Source organism: Protopterus annectens, chromosome 12.part0, assembly GCF_019279795.1.
Source record: "Protopterus annectens isolate FY-2018-M chromosome 12.part0, PAN1.0, whole genome shotgun sequence".
Taxonomy (NCBI): Eukaryota; Metazoa; Chordata; order Ceratodontiformes; family Protopteridae; genus Protopterus; species Protopterus annectens.
In genome coordinates, this window is record NC_056746.1 from 1,507,718,961 (window position 1) to 1,507,738,960 (window position 20,000).

Consider the following 20,000-nt stretch of genomic DNA (forward strand, 5'->3'; position numbering starts at 1 on the left):
TTTTAATTGGGGGGTGGAAAAAAAAAAAATCAGATAAAGGGGGTTTTCTTTTCAAAAAATCCCCCCCAAAAAAAAAGGTTTCCCTTTTTTGGCCCGGGTCATTTTTAAAAACATTTTTTTTTTTTGTAAAATTAAAACTTTTTAAGTTTTTGTTGGTTTTCCTTCGGGTTTTTTTTTTTTTTCTTTGGTTATAGCGGAACTCCGGTCCGCTAATGATTGGCAGTTGATTTTTACGTAGGCCTGACTCACAACCTTCAACAAAGGTACGCCCATTCACACATGTTTCCACGCAGAAGACGCTCTAGCTGAGAATCGAACCGGAAAGCGTCTTACTGTGAGGCGAGAACGCTACTGCAGCACCACCACCGCAGGTTTTGGTTTTTAAGTTTTTAAGTATTAAGTATATATTAATTAGTAACAAGCTAGTAGCAAAATCTCATTTAATGTATAGTGTGATAAAAACGACAGTGATGATGAATTTTCCTGGTTCCCACCATGGAATATCACACCATACACATTAATATCATGTAGGGCTCTCGGGTGTGAAAAGATGAACATAAACACTAAAATATGAATAATAAGTGATGGTGATTAATTTCTGTAGTGCAGGGCATCCTAGACCAACAGTCTTGATGCCATTTTGTTAAAAAAATGTCCTTTCTAATACTGCCTATTAGCTGATAAGTCATTAGTTAAAGAAACCAGAGCCCCCCCCCCCCCAATCAAAAAACAAAAAAAAGTCTGGACACCATACAGAGCTATGGGTGCAAGCTGGAGGTCTATAAAAAGGCGCAATGTAGGCTTGAATTAGTTATGTCTCTCTGATCCCCAATTCCCCCCTGTGTGTGTGTGTGTGCTTATGATGGAAATTCTCCTTAGCTGCCAGTGAAAACTCTTTCAGCAAACTAGCTGCAGCTCTTTGGAATAGCCTTCAAAGCGAGATTGCTCCAACACAAAGCAATTTAATAAAAAATGTAAACTCCACACAAGGAAGAGTTTAAAATGCACATAGTTTCAAGTTTTAGATTTGCAGAAAAAAGCCACTTCAGCTTTTCAGCTTAATTTCCTTACTTTGAATTGAAGAAGGTTTTAATTAGAAAACCTAAAGCTGTACTGTCAACCGACTTGCATTGTCTATACATGTTTACTTATTTCTCATTGATGCTTTCACACTTGTGGCTACTTGCAGTGTGCGTACATTCTCCTTTGTATTTGCTTGCTGTGGTTTCAATTCTCTGTATACCCATTATATATTTGTCTTGTCATTTGGTGAGGGATATGGCTGAAAAGGGTCCTGTATTAGCCTACCTACTCAGTTAGGAAATAGCAAAAAGTAAATAAACACTATTTTCTCCTTTCACAGTTCTGTTGAGTCTTCCATCAATGTAAAAATAAGTCATGTCATGCTAGGATACATAGGCTTCAGTTATCTTGGCCCCAAGAAGCCTGATATTGTGTATAAAATTATACTCACCCCAGATGTAGAATATACTTCCCCTTCCCCTCTCATCACACCATGTAACTTTCAAAATAACATTGTCCTTAGAAAGGCCTAAAAAAATCTACCACTTTATTAGTCTTTATCTCTGTACTTATTTTCCCAAATGCTCTTTTATGTAATTGAAAATTATGCTGCTATTAAGTAATTATCTGTTTTGTATTTCAGTTAATGCTGATAACATCTGGTTTGCGTGTTATGTAAAACTGTTTGTATTTGGCTTGGTTTCTGGCAGAAAATGGCCCTTTGACTAGCTGACTTCCCCATTAAAAGGAAAACTGTCCCCTAGTGCAGTTGTTTTATTTCTTCATCTCAGTTTGTTCTCCTTATAATATTACCTAGGTGTTGCTTAGAGCTCTCTTTTTTTCATTTAAATTATTTGTGCAACAGGTCATTAAGATCCCACTCTTTTTGAAGATGTGCTCAGAAATCAAGTTTCAGAAAAGCCTGCATGACCTAAGCGAAACATTTCTGTAGATATCCTAACTGAAATCACCATTGCAGTATTAATCGTAGATGGGTTTTCACTGCTGACGTCCGGTTGGGGTACCAAAGGTTAACCTTTCTGAAGGGGTGTGTGTCAGACATATCAATTAAGCTGGTGTGCATCAGGGCATAAAGGACAGATGTACGCATGAGATACCCAGTCTGTCACCCCCAGACCAGATGTAGGTTGTGTACACCCTTTAGACTGATTCACATTTGGACATTGGTACCACTGGGTTCATTCATCGTTGTCAGATAGGTGCCCTGTTTCGGAACCTTACTTTTTTTTTTTTACTTTATAGAGCTGTAGTTTAAAATTGTTAGAGGTCAGCTAGGAAGGGGTAAGTGTGAGTGCGGCAGGAAGATTCAGTACAAGGACTTGCACACTAAGTGCCTTTTTTTTTTTTTTTTGCTTATGCCCAGAACACGACTACAAATCCTGTTGAGTTTTGTCAGTTTTTTTTAACCCCAAGACCCTCAGATCGAGACTATCCTCACTCAATATATTACTTTAAACCCAATGATTGAAAGATGGCTGACTCTCGGGATCATGATGTTGCCTTCCCCTAAGAAGTAACTCAAGAGACCTCGCAATGATTTCCAGTCCAAAGTCTCCGAGTCAGACTTGCGCACAATGAGGCTGTTGAACTTGCGGTGTGTCAGATTACCTCATGGGCTCTGTCTGCTGAGATCCCCATTGGAGGCTGGTGTGGCCCCCGAGACCTTGCAGACTGCTGCAGATACCTTGGACAAGTCCCGTCTTCTCAAAGGGGCCTACAAGGAATACCTCAGATCCTTGTACTGGTGGAGGTTCCAAACCTCCAAGGCTTGTGCAGGCAGATGTTAATCCAAAAACGAAACAAGAAAACAAACATCTGACAATCCTGTACTCACCTTCTGGAGGAAAAGAATGAATGGACTTCTTCCAGGGCTTATTTAAAGCTATCATGGCCATGAAACCTCCTCCTTTTGTGACCTGGCTATCTCAAACCATACCACAAAAGCAAGGCTTAGATTTTTCTTACTCTGAAGATGATCCTGATCCAGATTTAATCATTTTCTTGCTTGCTGTTCACAGCTCCATTCTCCTGAGCAAGGCTCCTGGGAAAAAGGAGACTCCATTTTGATGGACTTTTCTTTGGAAGAGGCTTCCTTTGGAGAAACTTTTCAGAACATAATGAGACACACTGGCAGTCAAATCAATTGTCGGAGGTGCAAAAGAGATACTGCAGCATTCTGGAGATGGGCACAATGGCTCCTTCGCCAGTTCCCCCAGTCCTTGAAGTTTATTTGATTCCTTCATTCTTTTTCATTAACACCTGCCTCCCAGCCACCTGTTCAATCCAAATGGCTTCCCACTGTTAATGCCCTCTTCAGACAAGGACAGCAGGATCATGAATAGGTGGGTTAAGAAAGTTTTCACCTTCTCCTTCACTGTAGCATTCAGAACTATTGATTACAAAAACACAAATGACTGTGCTTTCTGTGCTACAGTCTCTGCATAGGGTCATATCAGAACCTCAGACTCTGAACAGCAAATGCCAACTCTTCTGTCCCGAGGTATACAAATAGGTAGACACAGCATGAAATGTAGTTATGCAGTGGATGCCATGTCCAGGGCCACTACTACTGGCTCTGTGATTAGGTGATATGCATGGCTATGGGGTTAACCCATTCCTGAAGACTTCAAATTGAAACTTTTGGATTCACCCATGGACAATGACTTTGTTTGGACCACAGGCTGCCAGTCTTTTCAAAACTCTGCAAGAGCAAGGCAAGACCACGAAAGACTGCAGACAGTGTCTTCTCTCAACAGTCCATAGATACTATAGGAGCTATTTGTCCAGATCCACTTCCTTTGAGAGAGATACTAGGCGCACTCAGAAACATAGAAAAGCACATAGGAAAATTTTTTATGACGAACCACAGAGGGACTCCCCTTCAGGGTGGCCTCCCTTTGGGGAAAAGACTAACTTATCCTCCTCACCTCTTCCTCCATCCCTCTACCCTTTATCAAAAAGACTCTTCTGTTCACTTCACATCAGTTCTGGGAGATGTAACTGCAGACAAAGGGGTTCTGTCCATTGTCAAAGAAGGCTACGCTATGTCTTGTGAAGGCATCCTCATCCAGCTTCCCTTGATTGATCCCATTAGCTAGCACAGGGCACCTTAGAAGTACCTTCATCCTTCATGGGGAAAGTGTTTTAGTCAAGGATTTTTCTTGTTCCAAGGTGGGTGTAGAGTGGCTTGCTTCCTTGCAATGCATGCTTATTTTGATACTTGTAAATGGGTTTTAAATGTCATTACTTATGATCAAGCATTTTTTTTTTGAGCAATTGTTCATGGGGCAGTGCCAATCAGAAGTGAATGAGCAGATAAAGAACTTTCAAGTTTGATATCTCAGTAAGAATATGGAGGAAGGTCTGACAGATAGTTTTAGATTTTTGTTTAACCAAACTCATCTGTTTAGCTAGCTTGTCTTAATGAGGGTTTAAATATACCATGGGAAAAACATTGCTTCATCCTTCAGTTAGTAAAAATCAGTGGTGTTCAGTGAAAAAAATGACATGGCATCTGGGGGTTAACAAGCCATTAACTTATAGCACATCATCTTTATCTATGAAATAAAAAACTTGTGTGTGTGAAATTTGATGTTCTTCATACCATTGTGCTGCTTTGCAAGTGCAGGTTGGCGTTCTGGGGATTTTCGAAGTCGGAGTTTCGGGCCGAATCCAGTTGGCTTGCCTCAGTATTTTACGGATGTCAGAAAAAGTGAATAACTGTATTTCTTGTGGGAAACAGATACTTGTGCTAGATTTAACAAGCGCCACTATAAAGAAGATTGCTGTTCTTCCTCCCTGCCTAAGGTGGTTAGGCCCCACCCTGCTGCTCTGTTGCTCCAAATAGGGGGCCATTCAGCGGTTCCTGTGGATTTTATTCTCGCCTGTTCCTATTCAGGCTAAAAGGATACAATGATTCTGGCTCAAGGAAGGGGCGTGCTCTTTCAGCATTTGGAATATGTGATAGCAGTGCTAAGATGCCTAGGGTATTCTGTGAACGAAATAAGTCCAGTCTTCAGTACCCTCTCAAGACATATTGCTTTCTGGGTGTGAGACTGAATACAGCAACCCAGATGGCCTTTAACTTAGGACAAACAAAAGAATCTTTCTCTTTACTTCCATCAACTATCTCATCAGTCCTATTCTGGTACTTCCCAATGCCAAACTGCATATGAGGAGCAGTAATAGTCTCAAAAATGTATGGTTTGGACACTGTCATTCAAATAATACCTTGCATTCAAAAGGAATTTTGTGGTGGGCTCAGGAATGTCACCTAAACATGACAGATGCCTCAGACACAGCTTGGGAGCTCATGAATGGAAAGTGGATACAAGACAACAGACAACACAACTGTCATGTGGTACATCAACAAACAAGGAACACATTCCAATGATTTTGTGGGAGACTGCGTTAGCACAGCTGAATCTTCAGGTTTCTGCCGGGAGCACAGAACTCCTTGAGCAGATGTGTTAAGCAGGCAAATCATAAAGGTTTCATCACACAGCCTGCAAGTGGATGCTCTTTCTTTCAGTGGGAAAAATCTTTGTCGTGTATGCCTTTCCTCTCTGCCTCTCCTCCCAAAGGTACTTCTAAGGTCAGACAAGACAAGCCGCACTGGTACCCATTGCTGAGGAGTCTGGTAAGAGAAGCCCTGGGCCTTTACTTTGATTTTGATCTATTGTCTCAGAACGAAGGGCATCTGCTCGTGTCAAGTCAGCTTCACTCTCTTCATCTAACAGCTTGGCATATTCTTTTAGAACCATAGCAGGTCTCAGCTCCCAAAAGTTTTGAAAATGTGATTATGAAGCCAGAAGACCTAGTGAAGAGATTTTTATTTTGGTGTGCAGCAAAGGATTTGGATGTTTTGAGCCCCAAATTTGAGTGTGCTCTGATTTTTCATAGGATAGGGGTATCTTTCATTTAATAATCCCTTTATGCCTAAAGAAGGGTTTCTGGTGTGTGGCTTTAAACCAAACTATATTTTTTTGCCTTTTATGCAGATCCCCAAAATATTCTCAGGGCAAGCCTGTGTCAAAAGAAACTATTAGGAGATTCCAGCTGGGATTAGGCCTCATTCCACTAGCTACTGCTACTCAACAGCACAGCATAGGGGTGGCAACTAAGGATATTTTGGAGGCAGCTACTTGGAGTTCAGTGCATACTTTCTCTAAGCATTACCACCTTCGGCATGTTGTCAGCTCCTGCTTCATTTATGATGCCAGCCTTATATTTGGTGCAGGAGTGTGTGGTGTTTTGGTTTTTTCTTTATCTTTTTTTAGGTTCTCTGACATCTGGGGGCACTGGGACAGCGGACTACCCAAGTGTTAGGACTGCAGCAATGTGGATCTTCGAACATCTACATTTATGGTAGGTACAAAACTGTACTTTTTGTGAAGAGAATTACATTGTGGGAAGAGGAAAACTGAAACAATCATATCAGTGTGGTAAAAGCACTCGTGACAGGAGTTTTGTTGTATAAAAAATGTAAATCTCAAAAGGACTGATTCTGATGCATTAACTTAATGTTGAATGTCATGCTAATGAAAAAGTAATATTTAAGTTTTGAGTGGATTTTTTTTCCTTAAAATAATATGCCAGTGGTGAGGGTGGAATATGGAGGTCCTTGGGTATTGGTTGGTTGTTGATGAAAAAGGAGAACTGGAGGGTGGAACAGTAGTCTTCAGTGGGAAGGTATCTGATATGAGGCCAGACAGAAGGAAGAACACTGAACTAAAAATGGGGAAATTGTGCAGCTTTGAAGAGACTTGTCAGGTCCCTGGCAGTTGAAGCAGTGGGTCAGGAAGAGAACAGGATGATTGTGGCAGTGTATTTTATACCCCAGACATAACTGGAAAAGGATAAGAGACTGGAGAAAAGAATATGGGAATAAGGTAGGAAGAAGACTAATATTAGCAGGGCCTCCAAGTCTTCCAGGAACACACCAGGAAATTCCAGGACAGAGAGGGAGCATGTCTTTGAAGACAAGGGTTTATCCATTTGGTGCTAGACTGGACCTGAAACGGTAGAACATTTACCAAGTTTTTTAACCAGTGCAAGGAGGGGCTAAGGATATCCAGCTGAAGCCGTTGTTGGCTAATGGTGATCATGCTGCTGCATATGTTAGAGTTGGGGAGTGGTAAGAGTACTAAGGCAGAGACTGTGTACTATGTTAAGTGTGTGTGTTATGCTGAGGGGGGTGGGGTTCAACAACAAGATGGATGGGAACAAAGAAGTTACAGAGATGGGTTGGGGATAGAGAAGTAATTTTGCAGAACAGGCAGACAGGCAGCAAAGGTGATACAGACGCTAAATGCCCACAGGCTGAAAGAGAGTTAGCAAAAAGGATCGGGATGAAAGAGTTAACAAAAAGGATCAGGAAGGGAGAATGATTATCTTTAAATGTAGGGAAGAAAGGTGGCAAAGAATGGAAGAATAGGCAAGGTTGAGCAGAGATGAAAGAGAGCACAGTCAGCTTTTACAAAAGCAGAGATTTTGAATGAATTGAAGGAAACTAGGAGAAAATGTCATGCTGTGAGTGAGGCAGGGCAGAATAGGAAGAGCAGTGTTCAGACACCTGATGAAGCTAGGGTCAATGAAGTGTGGACCTAGCTGCTAAAGGAGGGTGGTTTAAGCACAAGGACTAAATAGATGTTCTTCGTGTTTCACTGTTGCAGTCATCACATTTGGGTGATCTGCTTGCAGTAGCCCTCAGTCGGCCTGATTAACAAAGTCCGGTATGGGTCTTGCATCGGTTGCTGTCCCTTCTTCCATGGCGTCAGTTCATCAGGGGTATAAAACATGCCCGAAGCAGAAGCAGTTTGCAAGTGCCGGTTGGCCGATTCCTGAAATTTTAGTTTTCATGTTTCAGAATCGAAATCTTCACCAAAGCTAAGTACCCCATTGGGGAAACCTTTTCTTGCGCCTTACTAATGTCAGTAAAAGTTAATAATTGCATTACTTGTGGAAAGCAAAGACCTCTCAAAGATTTTCATTCGTACTGTATTCCTTGCCTAGGCCCTGACCACGATGTACCGTGCTGTCGGTTTTGTGCCTTGTTTAATCAACGCACTATCCATCGTCAGTATATTTTCGCCTCTAAATGTTTCGGTTCTCTATTCAATTATCCAGAAATGTCGGCAAGCCATCCAACTTCTGGTATTCCGAAAAAGTGCATAGATAATGACAGAGACAGGCTGCCTAGGTCCAAAGCTGCTGACAATGCTTCTCCTAAGCCAGTCGCCAGTTCGCCGTTACTCAGTGAGGTGCTTTCTTAGCCCCTGATACCCACTACTTCTGACTCGTAGGCCTCTACTGAGACCCATTCGGAGTCCGGTATGCTGTGAGAGGATTCAACTGTGGAACCTGCGGATGTCTCTACCTTGGATGTGTCCAGAGCCATTGTGCAGGCACTGGCTTCTGAGGGTGTATTCAGGCCTACAGACTTGCATATTAAACAGACGCCTCCTTCTTCAAGGCCTAAACTTCAGACCTTGCTTAGAAAACCGATGCCCAGGCCATATGCTCAGGCCTCTATGCCTAAAAAACAAATAAGAATGGCTGAAGACCTTATAACTTTAATCAGGGGAAGCCAACCTCCCTCTTCCTAGAGACCTAGGACGGAGTTTGTTTATGAATCTTCTGACCAGGATTCTGATTTTTCTGATTCTTCTGATTATCTGGATTTACCCTTATCTACCTAAGAGGATTCTGATGCAGAGGACTCTATTCCCTCTGCTTCTCCTCCAGAGGATTTTTCCTTTGGTGAAACCTTGCACACTCTTAGCATTTCCACTGGGAAAGCCAGGATTTTTCTGATTCGAAAAAGAGGCTTAGGGATTTCTTTCTTCTGCCTCAGCATAGGCCTTTAGCTACATCTCCTGTACTAGACATTGTTGATGCCTTCTCGGAATCTAGTTTGGCCCCTGATTCTTTACCTCCTCCCAGAAAACCTGACTGATATTACAGGGTTTCTGACTCTCTCAAGTTCCTTTTTAAAAGTCCTATCCAGAGACTATTTCAGGGGGACCCAAGGGCATTAAAGCTTCTACTGCTAAAAACCCTACCCCTTCTGATAGAGACTCCAGGGCGCTGGATAGATTAGGGCCTTAAACTGTTAGTTTCATATGTTAAAGTATCAACAACATATTATTGGATTGCTTAAACAGAAAATGCTGTGGATTCTTGACTGTGCTGAAAATAAGGAATTACAAGATTTAATGCATTCTGCTGAACAGGTTGGAAAACGTACTTTGCAATGTGGGTTTGATTCTTTGCAGGGCTGCTGTCACTGGGTCTGTACTCAGAAGGCATGCTTGGCTTAAGGAGCCGTCTTTGCCTGATCATGTTAAAGCTAAACTGTTGGATGCCCTCTTAAATCAAGACCGCCTGTTTGGCAACAAAGCTGAGGAAGTTCTTAAAAAGATGGAAGATAAAGCTAAATCTATGCAAACTGTTAAAGATTTCTTACAACTTCAGCCTCCAAGATTTAGCAGACAATGGCCCTCTAGGAATTGGTACTTTCCGACCCCTTACAGGTCTTCTCAAGCCAAACCCAGACACAGCAGAAACCCTAGGTTTCAGTCTCAGAGTACGCACAAGACTAAGCAGTGGGGGGCTTCCGCTTCCAAATCTGGGAGTAGTAAGACACCCCCCCTCCCCATGGAAAACTATCTCAATGACTTGATTTTACAACTTCTCAACTGAATGCTCCTTTAGGGGAAAAGATTGGTCTGCATTCCAAAACTTGGGAACTCATTACCCAGGACAAATGGGTTTTAAATATAGTGTCCCAAGGATACAGATTTAATTTCCACACGTTACCAACACCAAAAGGTTGGCCAGTTCTACCCCCAAATCAGTGGGCAGAGGCTCAAAAGCAAACACTTTCTTTTAAACATAAAGGCTATTCACACTGTACAGAAGAGGAAAAAGGACAAGGTTTCTACTCGAGACTTTTCCTAGTACCCAAAAAAGGCAATTCTTGGAGTCCTATTCTGGACCTGTCTACGCTAAACACTTTTTTGGTGATTCCAAAATTCAAGATGCTGACGCTTCAGTTGCTTCCTATGCTAGGAAAAGATGCCTGGATGGTAACACTTGATTTAAAGGAGGCATACCTGCACATCCCAGTCAGGGGAATCTTGCAGAAGATACCTACGCGTTAAAACAGGCTACAGTCACTACCAGTTTTCTGCACTGCCCTTTGGCTTATCTGCTACACCCAGGGTATTCACAAAGTGCCTAGCCCCAGTCATTACATTTTGCAGGCAAAGAAATATTCAAATATACCCATACCTGGATGATTGTTTAATTCAGGGAGAAAGCCTAGATATACTTTTGAATCATCTGGCCTTCGTACAAAGGGTGCTAACTTGTCTGGGGTACACCATAAACGTAAAGAAATTGCACCTGTTACCCTGTCAACAAATTATATTCCTGGGAGCAAGCTTGAATACAACTTCCCAGATGGCTTACCTCACGCCAGTGAAACAAATTTGTTTGACAATCTACTTCAAACAAGTGGCCACAAAAATCTTACTATCTGCAAGGCAAATACTACAAGTCTTGGGGTTCATGGTCTCCTGCATTCTTCTAATTCCGTATGCAAGACTGCATATGAGGAAACTACATTGGTATCTAAAAAGCCTATGGTGTCAACATTCTCAGGATCTAGAAGCAATGATTCCTATCATACCTTGCCTAAGCCTAGAGTTTCTTTGGTGGGCAGAGGCCTGCCACCAAAACAAGGGACTACCATTCACAACACCCCCTGCTGCCCAAGCCCTAACAGATGCATCAGATTATGCATGGGGGGGGGGCTCATCTGGCAGGGAAGTGCATTCAGGGCAAATGGAACCCAAGTCAAATGCACCTGCATATCGATCAAAAAGAAATGTTAGCTGTACAGAATTCTCTGACAGCCTTCAAGGACCACATTCTTTCAGGACAATTAATGGTAAAGACGGACAACACCACGGTTATGTGGTACATAAGCAGGGGGTACACATTCTTACCCCCCCTCTGCAGACTAGCCATGGCATTGTGGAACACAGCCCTGAGCTATCAAGTGCAGCTACAAGCTCAATTCCTGCCAGGAAAACTGAATACACTGGCAGATGAACTAAGCAGAAACCTTATGGACCCACACGAGTGGAAACTGGAACCAAGAATTTTCAACATTTTGACAAGCAAATGGGGGAGCCCCGATATAGACCCGTTTGCCTCCCCCCAGAACTATCAGTTGGACAGGACAAATTTTGCACAAGGACTCCCCACAAACAAGCTTGGAAAGTGGATGCTCTGTCCTTCAGCTGGAAAAACCTATCAGTTTATGCCTTTCCTCCTCTGCTCTCCAAAGTACTACTAAAGATCAAACAAGGCAAACCAAGGATGATTTTGATTGCTGCAGACTGGCCACGCCAACACTGGTACCCCCTCTTGTGCACTGCCACTGTTGGCCCCATGGCATCTTCCTCAGACTCCTACCCTATTGTCTGAGCAGGAGAACCAGATTCTGCACACTCCGCTTCAAACACTGAATCTAGCAGTCTGGCTAATTACCTAATCTCTCCTTTACCATCCCTCAGTAAACCTGTGATGGATATCATTTTAGAGGCAAGGAGGCCTAGTACTAGAAAATCTTACGCTGAAAAATGGAAAAAATTCTGTGCCTGGAACCAATCTCAAGGGATGAGCACAGCAGTGCCCAATTTACCTCAGATTTTACAATACTTAACTGTGATGCTTCACAAGGGCCTGTCTTTCTCCTCCTTCAAAATTCATGCCTCAGCCATTTCAGCTCATTATAACACAGAACCCACCCCTGTTCTCTCATCCACTGCTTAAGCAGTTCCTCAGAGGGGCCAAAAATCTACGACCACCCAGGAGAGCTGCAACTCCAGCCTGGAACCTCAACTTTATATTGGAAAAGCTCACCCTTCCTCCTTTCGAGCCAGCTGCCACTGCGGACTTAAAATTCCTTTATTGGAAAACAGATTTCCTTTTAGTGATCATTTCAGCAAGAAGGGTGGCAGTGGAGCCTTTCATTATCTTTCATGCGGACAGGGTGTCCCTCAGGACCAATCCCTCCTTCATGCCCAAGGTGGTATCCAGTGTGGCCTTAATCAGTCCATACATTTGCCAACCTTCTTTCCTAATCCACAGAACAAAGGGGAACGGATTCTGCACTCCTTAGATGTGCACAGACAACTTAGATTCTACTTGGACAGAACTAAACCTCAAAGCAAATCTGATTAAATGCTGGTAGCATTTGCTGCAGGGGCAGAGGGGAAGGCTATTTCAAAGCAAACCATTTCCAAATGGATAGGCTATTGCATTCATTTCTGCTACAAATACCATGGAAAACCTATCCCACAGGGGGATCAGACCCCACTCAACCAGGGCTGCATCTACCTCTACAACCTTTCTCAGAGGCATCCCTACCAGGGACATCCTAGAAGCTGCTACTTGGAGCTGGCTTTGCCACTGCAGTCTTGCAGGACCTTTTAGTTGGTCCTAATGCTATCTAAATTCCTCCTCCCATCCTTATCTTTGGAAATCTACCAAAATGTGATTGCAGCAGTGAAACATGATGAACATAGTACAGTTGTGTACACTTACCATAAATGTAGATGTTCGAATGTATTCACTGTTGCAGTCCTGGTTACCCTACCTCCAGCCCCCTTTCTTCTTTTGGATATACCTCTACTCTCCTTTATTGTGCTCAAAAGCTTTTTGATGCATTTGCTTTTTTGTTGGAGGTATAAACTTGTATATTTATAGATTTAATTGCTTTCCATTGGGGGGGCACCTGACATATTGGACAAGAAAAACTGATGTAATGCTGCATGTTTTATACCCCTGACGTCATGGAAGAAGGGACGGCAACTGATGCAGGACCCAAGACTTTGTTACTCAGGCCGACTGAGGGCTACTGCGAGCAGATAACCCAAATGTGATGACTGCAACAGTGAATACACACTAATATCTACATTTATGGTAAGTGTACACAACTGTACTTTCTCAGTTCTACAGAATCCTCAGGAATTCACTGTGTGCTATCAGATCTCTTGACAGATCTTCAGGAGATCAAGTGGTGTGTGTGGATACCCTTGGGGTAATCATTTAATTAAGGATGCAGGAAGCATTTGTGAAATTACATTTCTATTCACTTAAAGGTAATAGCAGGAAAGGACTTTGAGAATTCTGAGTGAGGGCCTTTAGCTTTCTTAGAATGCAGTAGTGTCCAGCACAACAGCTGTCATAGATTTGTGGTCAGAAGTGGTCAATTAAATTAGATCCAGATTTATGGCCATCTTGCATGTGAATTTGGGTGGGAACGTTGCTGGTAGAAGTCTGTCGTCGTGTACAAAGTCCTAGCTAAATTACATCAGAGTGCCATCTTTGAGTACTCAGTGATTGTTGGATCTGATTTTTTTTTTTTTTTTTTTTTAAGTAAATGACTGCTTTCAACTTGGAGTCTATAGTTTTTGTGGTATTTGGAGGACATGAGCTCCAGTTTTATGACCGTCACACTGTTGAAGCATTTGTGCCACAGTTTTGTTATGCAGAGTTTGTTTTTATTGGTGATGTATTACTGTCGAATCAGCACTTGTCATGACAGATAATTTTATTTTGATTTACAGCCGCCTTTACCTTTTTCTTTTCAGTGCATGGTGAAGATTGTGACAAGATGAACTCCAACAACCAGAATGAGAATGACAATGACAATTCCAGAAGTAGACTACAGAGCAGGAAGCCACAGAACCTGTCCATCAGCATTCCACCTATAGCAGATGCTAATATGGAGACCAAGATGAAGCCTCCTGAGGTGCAGCTTACTTTCCAGCCTGTCATGCACTGGTTGCCCTTACATTCTTTTTGAAAATCCAGTTTTTGATTTTTTTTTCAACATCATTAGAGACTGTAGAAGGTACTTTGTATAGCAAGTTGCATTAGGATGCAGTATCTCTCTCTCTCTCACACACACACACACACACACACACACACACACACACACACACACACACACACACACACACACAGTAATAATAATACCCAACAGTTAACAGGTAGGCTCACGGAACACTGTCTCTTTTCAGGGCTGACCCGGTAGTAGTGTGTGTGGTTAAGTGACTTGCTCAAGGTCATGCTGTAGGCAAATGGTTTTAGATGTTGTCTGGTTAACCTTTATTTAAAATACTGCCAACTGCACATACTACACTGGGTTATTCCAGCTATCATTTTAAAGAAAACCTATGCTGTGTAGAAGAGGAGGACCAATCCACAGACCTGCATTAGTCATCTCTGTGTCAAGAGAATAGTCACTTAGATTAAGCAAATTTTCTTTCAGGGTTTCTCAGTAGTCCACATTTAGATGTATTGCAGTCCTCATAAATGTAGTGGTAAACAGAACATGTATATATTTCACAGAAAAAAATGTTAGAGGTTATTTGATGCAGCTCTTAAATGTTGCCTTACATTATGTAATATTTGCTGGATGGCTGAAGGCGAAAGCCTACTTAGTGTGCCCTTAAGTGCATTCAACATTCAACAACCTCTCCTCTCCTCTCTCGTTCTACCCTTTACTACCTGTCCCATGATGTTTCACATTCCCCTGTGGGTTATTTTTCAAACACCCGTGCCAGTAGTCCAGTCCATGGAGTCATAAGCCTCTGTTTTAAAATGTACTTTTGGAGATCCAGACTTTAGTTAGTTCCTACAATTGCTGCGGGTGACCCTTCTTTACTCCGCCCATCTTGTTCAGATTGATCCCCCACCTTACATTTGGTCTCATCTAAGAAGAGCACCAGCTTCTTCAGCCTTTTGGGTCAGAATATTTGCATATGAGATTCTTTTCCTAAGTGAGCTAGAACAAGGGAATCCTTTCATGTGCATAGTTGCAGCATTCATCTTTGCCTTAAGTGGAGGTTCTCTCTCTCAACCCTGTAGAGAGAGATCACACTACATTTCACTTGGAGGTGTACTAGTGCTGGGATTGATATCCCCCTCCCCCATGATGTTGATTTCCTGTGCATGTTTTATTAGCATCTCTATTTTGAGACAGCAGACTGATCGTGAAGAGTGAGCAAATCTGGGAATGGTCAATGAGTAGGGACAGTCATGAAAGACATAGTAATCTGAGTTTGGTTGCAAGCTGCATGTAAATGCTGTTTCCTTCAGCGGCAGTGAGGTATTAAAATACTGATAGTTAATCTACCTGCAATTGCCTACACACTTGTTCTGTAGAAAAAAATGCAGCTTAGTACAATTTCTTGTAATATGTCAGGAAATGTTACCCATTTCATTTGGCTGCATATATTTCCTTACATGTCAGACATAAGTATATGAAGTTGCCTTTTCAGTCTGATTCCTTCAGCTCAGCAGTTCATAAAGTGCTTCTTACTCCAAGCATTTGTTTGGACTTGTTGCCATTTTCATTTATTTACATGTGGTGTCATTATTTACATGTAGTTTCCTGAGCCCTGCAATGTCATTAATAGTGGCTACTTTATCTCATGCAGTCCTGCAGAAAGCCAAGTAATGTTTGCAAAATGTTTTACCTTCTGCACATTTACTGTGGGCTAGTAGAAAGCACTAATCAGAAAAGTCTGTACGTTGTATCTGCTGGGATCCATAACAAGTATTCAAAAGCACGGACAGAATTGAGGTTTTGTTTAAATGCATAATTTGATCTGGATTCATATCAAAGTTTGTTACATAAATTATGTAAATAATTTGTGTGTTTTTGCAGGCCCATATGATGAGTCTCTAGTAGCTAATCTACTGGTCACATTAAATCAGTGCCCCAGGTCCATTATAAGATTTAATCAGGCCCTGCCTCAAAGATCATTTGGAACTTCACACAGAATTTTAGCAATTTAGGAGGAATTTCCCTGCACAACTGCTTGTGTGAAAAGGACGCATTTAGTTAAGTACAAATCACAATTCCCATTTAAGTACATAGTTTTCTGTGAATGTGAAAAGTGCTTTAGCATGCACTGGTAGTGTTTGCAATAGCAGTATTTTGCCCTGCTTTATATATATGTTAATGTTGACCAGTATTTAATTCATTGAGTTAATAAGGTTCCCTTGGAGATGAAGTAATTTTTTCTTTACTTTTCTAGCTTGCAGAACGACCACTGTACAACAAGAGCGTGAGCATGTTAGAGTACAAGAGGACAGATAGCACACTTGAAAAGCGACCCAGCTTCCATAGGCAGACTTCCTTATCTCAGAGTATTCGCGTAAAGAGAGATTTGCTGCATATGAAATTCCTTTATCACTTAACCAAATTTGACATTGCTAGACGTAGAGTAAACTATAAACTTGTAGTTTGAGTAGATATACCTGTGATATTTGGTTGTATTGTAGATGATACATGCCTGGCTAAGAGCAAATGATTTTGTTGGACATTTGGGGAAAAACTGCCACTAAATTGGTCTTTCTGGTATAGCACTAAGGCAGCAGTCATGAACATAGCTTGTGATTATCATCAACTCTGATTTTTCCCATTTCTAAGTGGGGTCATTGTGTTCTGTCATTTTCACCACATTTCTCAGTTGAGTGACACTGTCACACCTTTGACAAGTCTTCACTCACACAGTCCATTCATCACTTGACTGAACACCCTTGTATCCTCTTGTCCTCTTCCTGTTTCACCCAAATTTTTACCAAGTAATCATCTTTCCTGTACTTGGGACCAATCCACTGTAATCCCCTCCTCTTTGTTTCTATGCAAATGTGGCTATTGTTGACTGTATATCAGTTCAATTGCTCTGGCCAAATTAGCTTTATTTTACATTATCCAGTTAATCCATTTCAAGCTGAAGGACTAGTCGCTGCAGGCAGTACCGACTTAGCATCTTAAGATTCCTTCTATTCCTGTGTTGCAGTATTCTTAGTGTGGGATTCCCCACCTATATCTCCAGAGCTTAAGAGCCTGCCTTCATTCCCATAGTGCACTTCAGTTTCCCGTTGTCCCATTTACCACTGATCACATCAGATTGCTTGAGTGTTCTGCAGTTAAAACTTTGTTAAATATTCTCCCTTATGGGTGTTAAGTTATCTGCTTTCTTTTTGAAAAACTGTTAGTTCTTCCTTCATTTAGTTATTTTGCTGTCTTTATAGTTCCCTCCCCATTTCCAGAAAAAGGCTGTTTTTCCTGAAATAGTTCATTCCTTCCCAGTAACCATTTTTTGATGTAGGGTTTTGTCAGAGTGAGATGTCAACAGTAATCCACAAATGAGTATGACTAATGCAGAGCGTGCCCTGTAAGAATAGGAATGAACTATTCTATTAAACATTGTCTAAGGAAGAATGCGGTCACTTTTTGTTTAAATCATGCCACTGAATGAAGGCACTTAGCCCTCATCCACCTCCTCTGCTGGCTAATGATGAAATGGACACGGCATGTGTCTCCACATAATTGCATAGTACATCAGAGATGTGCAGAAGTGGAGACTGAGAGGATGCTTACTATTTGTTTTCATGTATTCAGAATAAGACTGAGAGGCCAAGTACACAATTAGAGATGTTTATAAGAAAGCACCTTATCAGTCTCTACTCTCCTAAACAGGTTATCTGCATTCCTTTTAAGGTTTCTGGCAGTATAACCGGCCCTGGGCACTGAAGTCTTGGAATGTTCAATGACCATTAAAAAAAATTATTTAAAAATTTTATCTTGACTTCATGCTATTTAATTCAGGTTTGATATTGATAATCTTGGTGGAGGTTTACCGCTGGTTCCAACTGCTATTCCGTTTCTTTCCTGCTTTCTTGTTTAAAACCCCCTGTAAATTACCTCCTTGGTTCCAACTTAACAACTTTTAACACAGCATTTAGTGTATAGATATACCTTACACATTTAGTGTATAGTGGATAGATTTGTGTCCCAAAGACTCCCCCGTCTGTAGAATAGAGACTCCCTCTCCATGTCAAGCAGAGTATCTCTAGCCCTCTTTAAAAGGAACCTAGATGACTGGATGGGAAACAAAGTATACCCCTGGGATCCCACCTGTGTCCCTGCTGGACAGGGGAAGTAGGTGCTGACTTTGAGGAGCATGGGTGAAATTCTTGGCTAGGCTTGTAAGGGCCTCCGGGCCAATAGCCTACTATTGTCCTATGAACATAGTAGGAGGACTTGCTCATGTGGAGAGTACAGTTTCCACTTCTATAGTGAAGCTGGTGGTGTAACATTGTGTCTCGGCTCACTTTACATTTGACCAAAGCTTCTGCCAATAACCAAGGTGATGGTATGTGGGCAGACATGATTGCTGGACCTCGGAGCTTTAGCTGCAAAGGATGATCACTCAGTAATTCTGTGATATCTACTTTTAAATCTGCTTGTGAAAAAGAAATACTCTGCTTTCCCGGTCAACAAATGATAAATAAAGTAAATAAATAAATAAAAATCAGGACAGTTAAATGATTTTAAGAACAGACGATGTAAAACTGAAAAGGTTGCACTTTAGAAATGAAAGTTGTGCCTGTTTGGTTATGGCAGTGAGAACACAAGTTTTAGAAATTTCAGTATTTTAAGTACGTCAGAGTAACTTGGTGAAGCTGATTTAGCCACTTTTGTGTAATTATTCTCCTGTGTGTGCCTGCTGCTGTTCAGTACGAGGTTGCTGTTGTCATATTGCTTGAGCTTTGTAGCTTGAGGGGAGTAGCTCAGGTCTTGCTGCTTGTTCCATGCAGGAGTCATGATTTGGCAGGAGCAGTTGTGTTTTGTTTTCTGAGATTTTAACCTCCCAGCAAAAGAGTGAAGGCAGTTTTTTCCCCCTGAAGTAAGAATAGTAAAATAAAGGGAAAGTGGAGGCCAAAAAATGCTTTTGTTTTTGGTGTAAATTTGTAAATGCTGTAATATATATGTTATATGTATTTGGAAGTTTTCAGTTTTAGGCATGCTTATGATATGTGCTGTGCAATGCAGAGACTTAGTGGATCCTTATTCTTTTCCCACCTTTTAAATCGGTGCTCTTAGAATTTTTTCACATCTTTACATTTTTTTTCACTTTTCTGCAAACTAGAATATTATGGTTTTGTTGGGTAACTCGACTGATGCTTTATTAACAAAGTCCTTCAAGCCATTAATTGCCTTGGCTTGACCTTTTTAATTGTCAATGGCATTCCTATTTTTTAACAGTTCTTGCTTTACTTCTGGCTACTTCAGTACCTAAATCGGATGTCAGAACCCATGGACTGAAGCAACTAGGAGAGAGAGAGGGGAGTAGAACAGTGAAGCTGATGAGCTGGTGGGGTGTGTTACACTGATAACCTGAGGTGTCTCAAGCCGTAGCAGTGTTACAGCTGCAGTTCCAGCAAAGCATGTTGGCACCCTACACAATTCTCAACTTACTCCCTGACAGGCTTGTTCAAGGACTAAGAATAAGAAAAAGAAAAACTTATGAAGGTAACACAGTAGCTCTTTCCTAAACTGTAGAAAACATTTATGTAGGAACATATAGCTCCTTGCTTCTGCACAAACACTGTCCTTTGAGGTGTCAAAATGATTACTGGCATCACTTCCACGGATCTATTGGTACCTCTTCTAAAACATCAGTTGCAGCCCCCTAACAGCTTGTGCCTTGATTAGCTGTCCATTTTGCAACACCTTTCTTGTGTGTTTTGTTATGTCTGAGTGGGGTGACTCATCCGGTCCCAGTGCAGGCTTACTAAGTGGTTTTTTTTTTTTTGTTTTTTTTTTTTTTGTTTTTTTTATATACTTGACCACTGGCTTTAACAAATTCATCACTTAATGGAATGGAGAAGATTAAAATAAGTCAGACAAACAAAAATGGATTTAAGATTTTCTCTGGGACTAGGAAAAGCAAATAAAATTCTGAGAGGTACATATAATTTGTTTTTTTCCTTGGGCTGCTCTGTTAGAAGAGACACTAAAATTGCTTAATATAAAACAATTTGTATTTTGCAGTTGTGGGTGAGTAAATATGTAA

The 20,000-nt window shown here is 41.4% G+C and overlaps 1 protein-coding gene across 1 annotated transcript in view; it reads left to right on the forward strand.

Moving 5' to 3' along the window:
- Nucleotides 1–20,000, forward strand: part of RHBDF2 (rhomboid 5 homolog 2) — a 1,958,103-nt gene that overhangs the window by 332,491 nt on the left and 1,605,612 nt on the right. Inside the window, exons 3-4 of the mRNA XM_044089036.1 lie at nucleotides 13,713–13,873; nucleotides 16,170–16,358. Of these exons, the coding sequence (XP_043944971.1) occupies nucleotides 13,713–13,873; nucleotides 16,170–16,358 (350 nt within the window). The remainder of the gene's footprint in view (nucleotides 1–13,712; nucleotides 13,874–16,169; nucleotides 16,359–20,000) is intronic.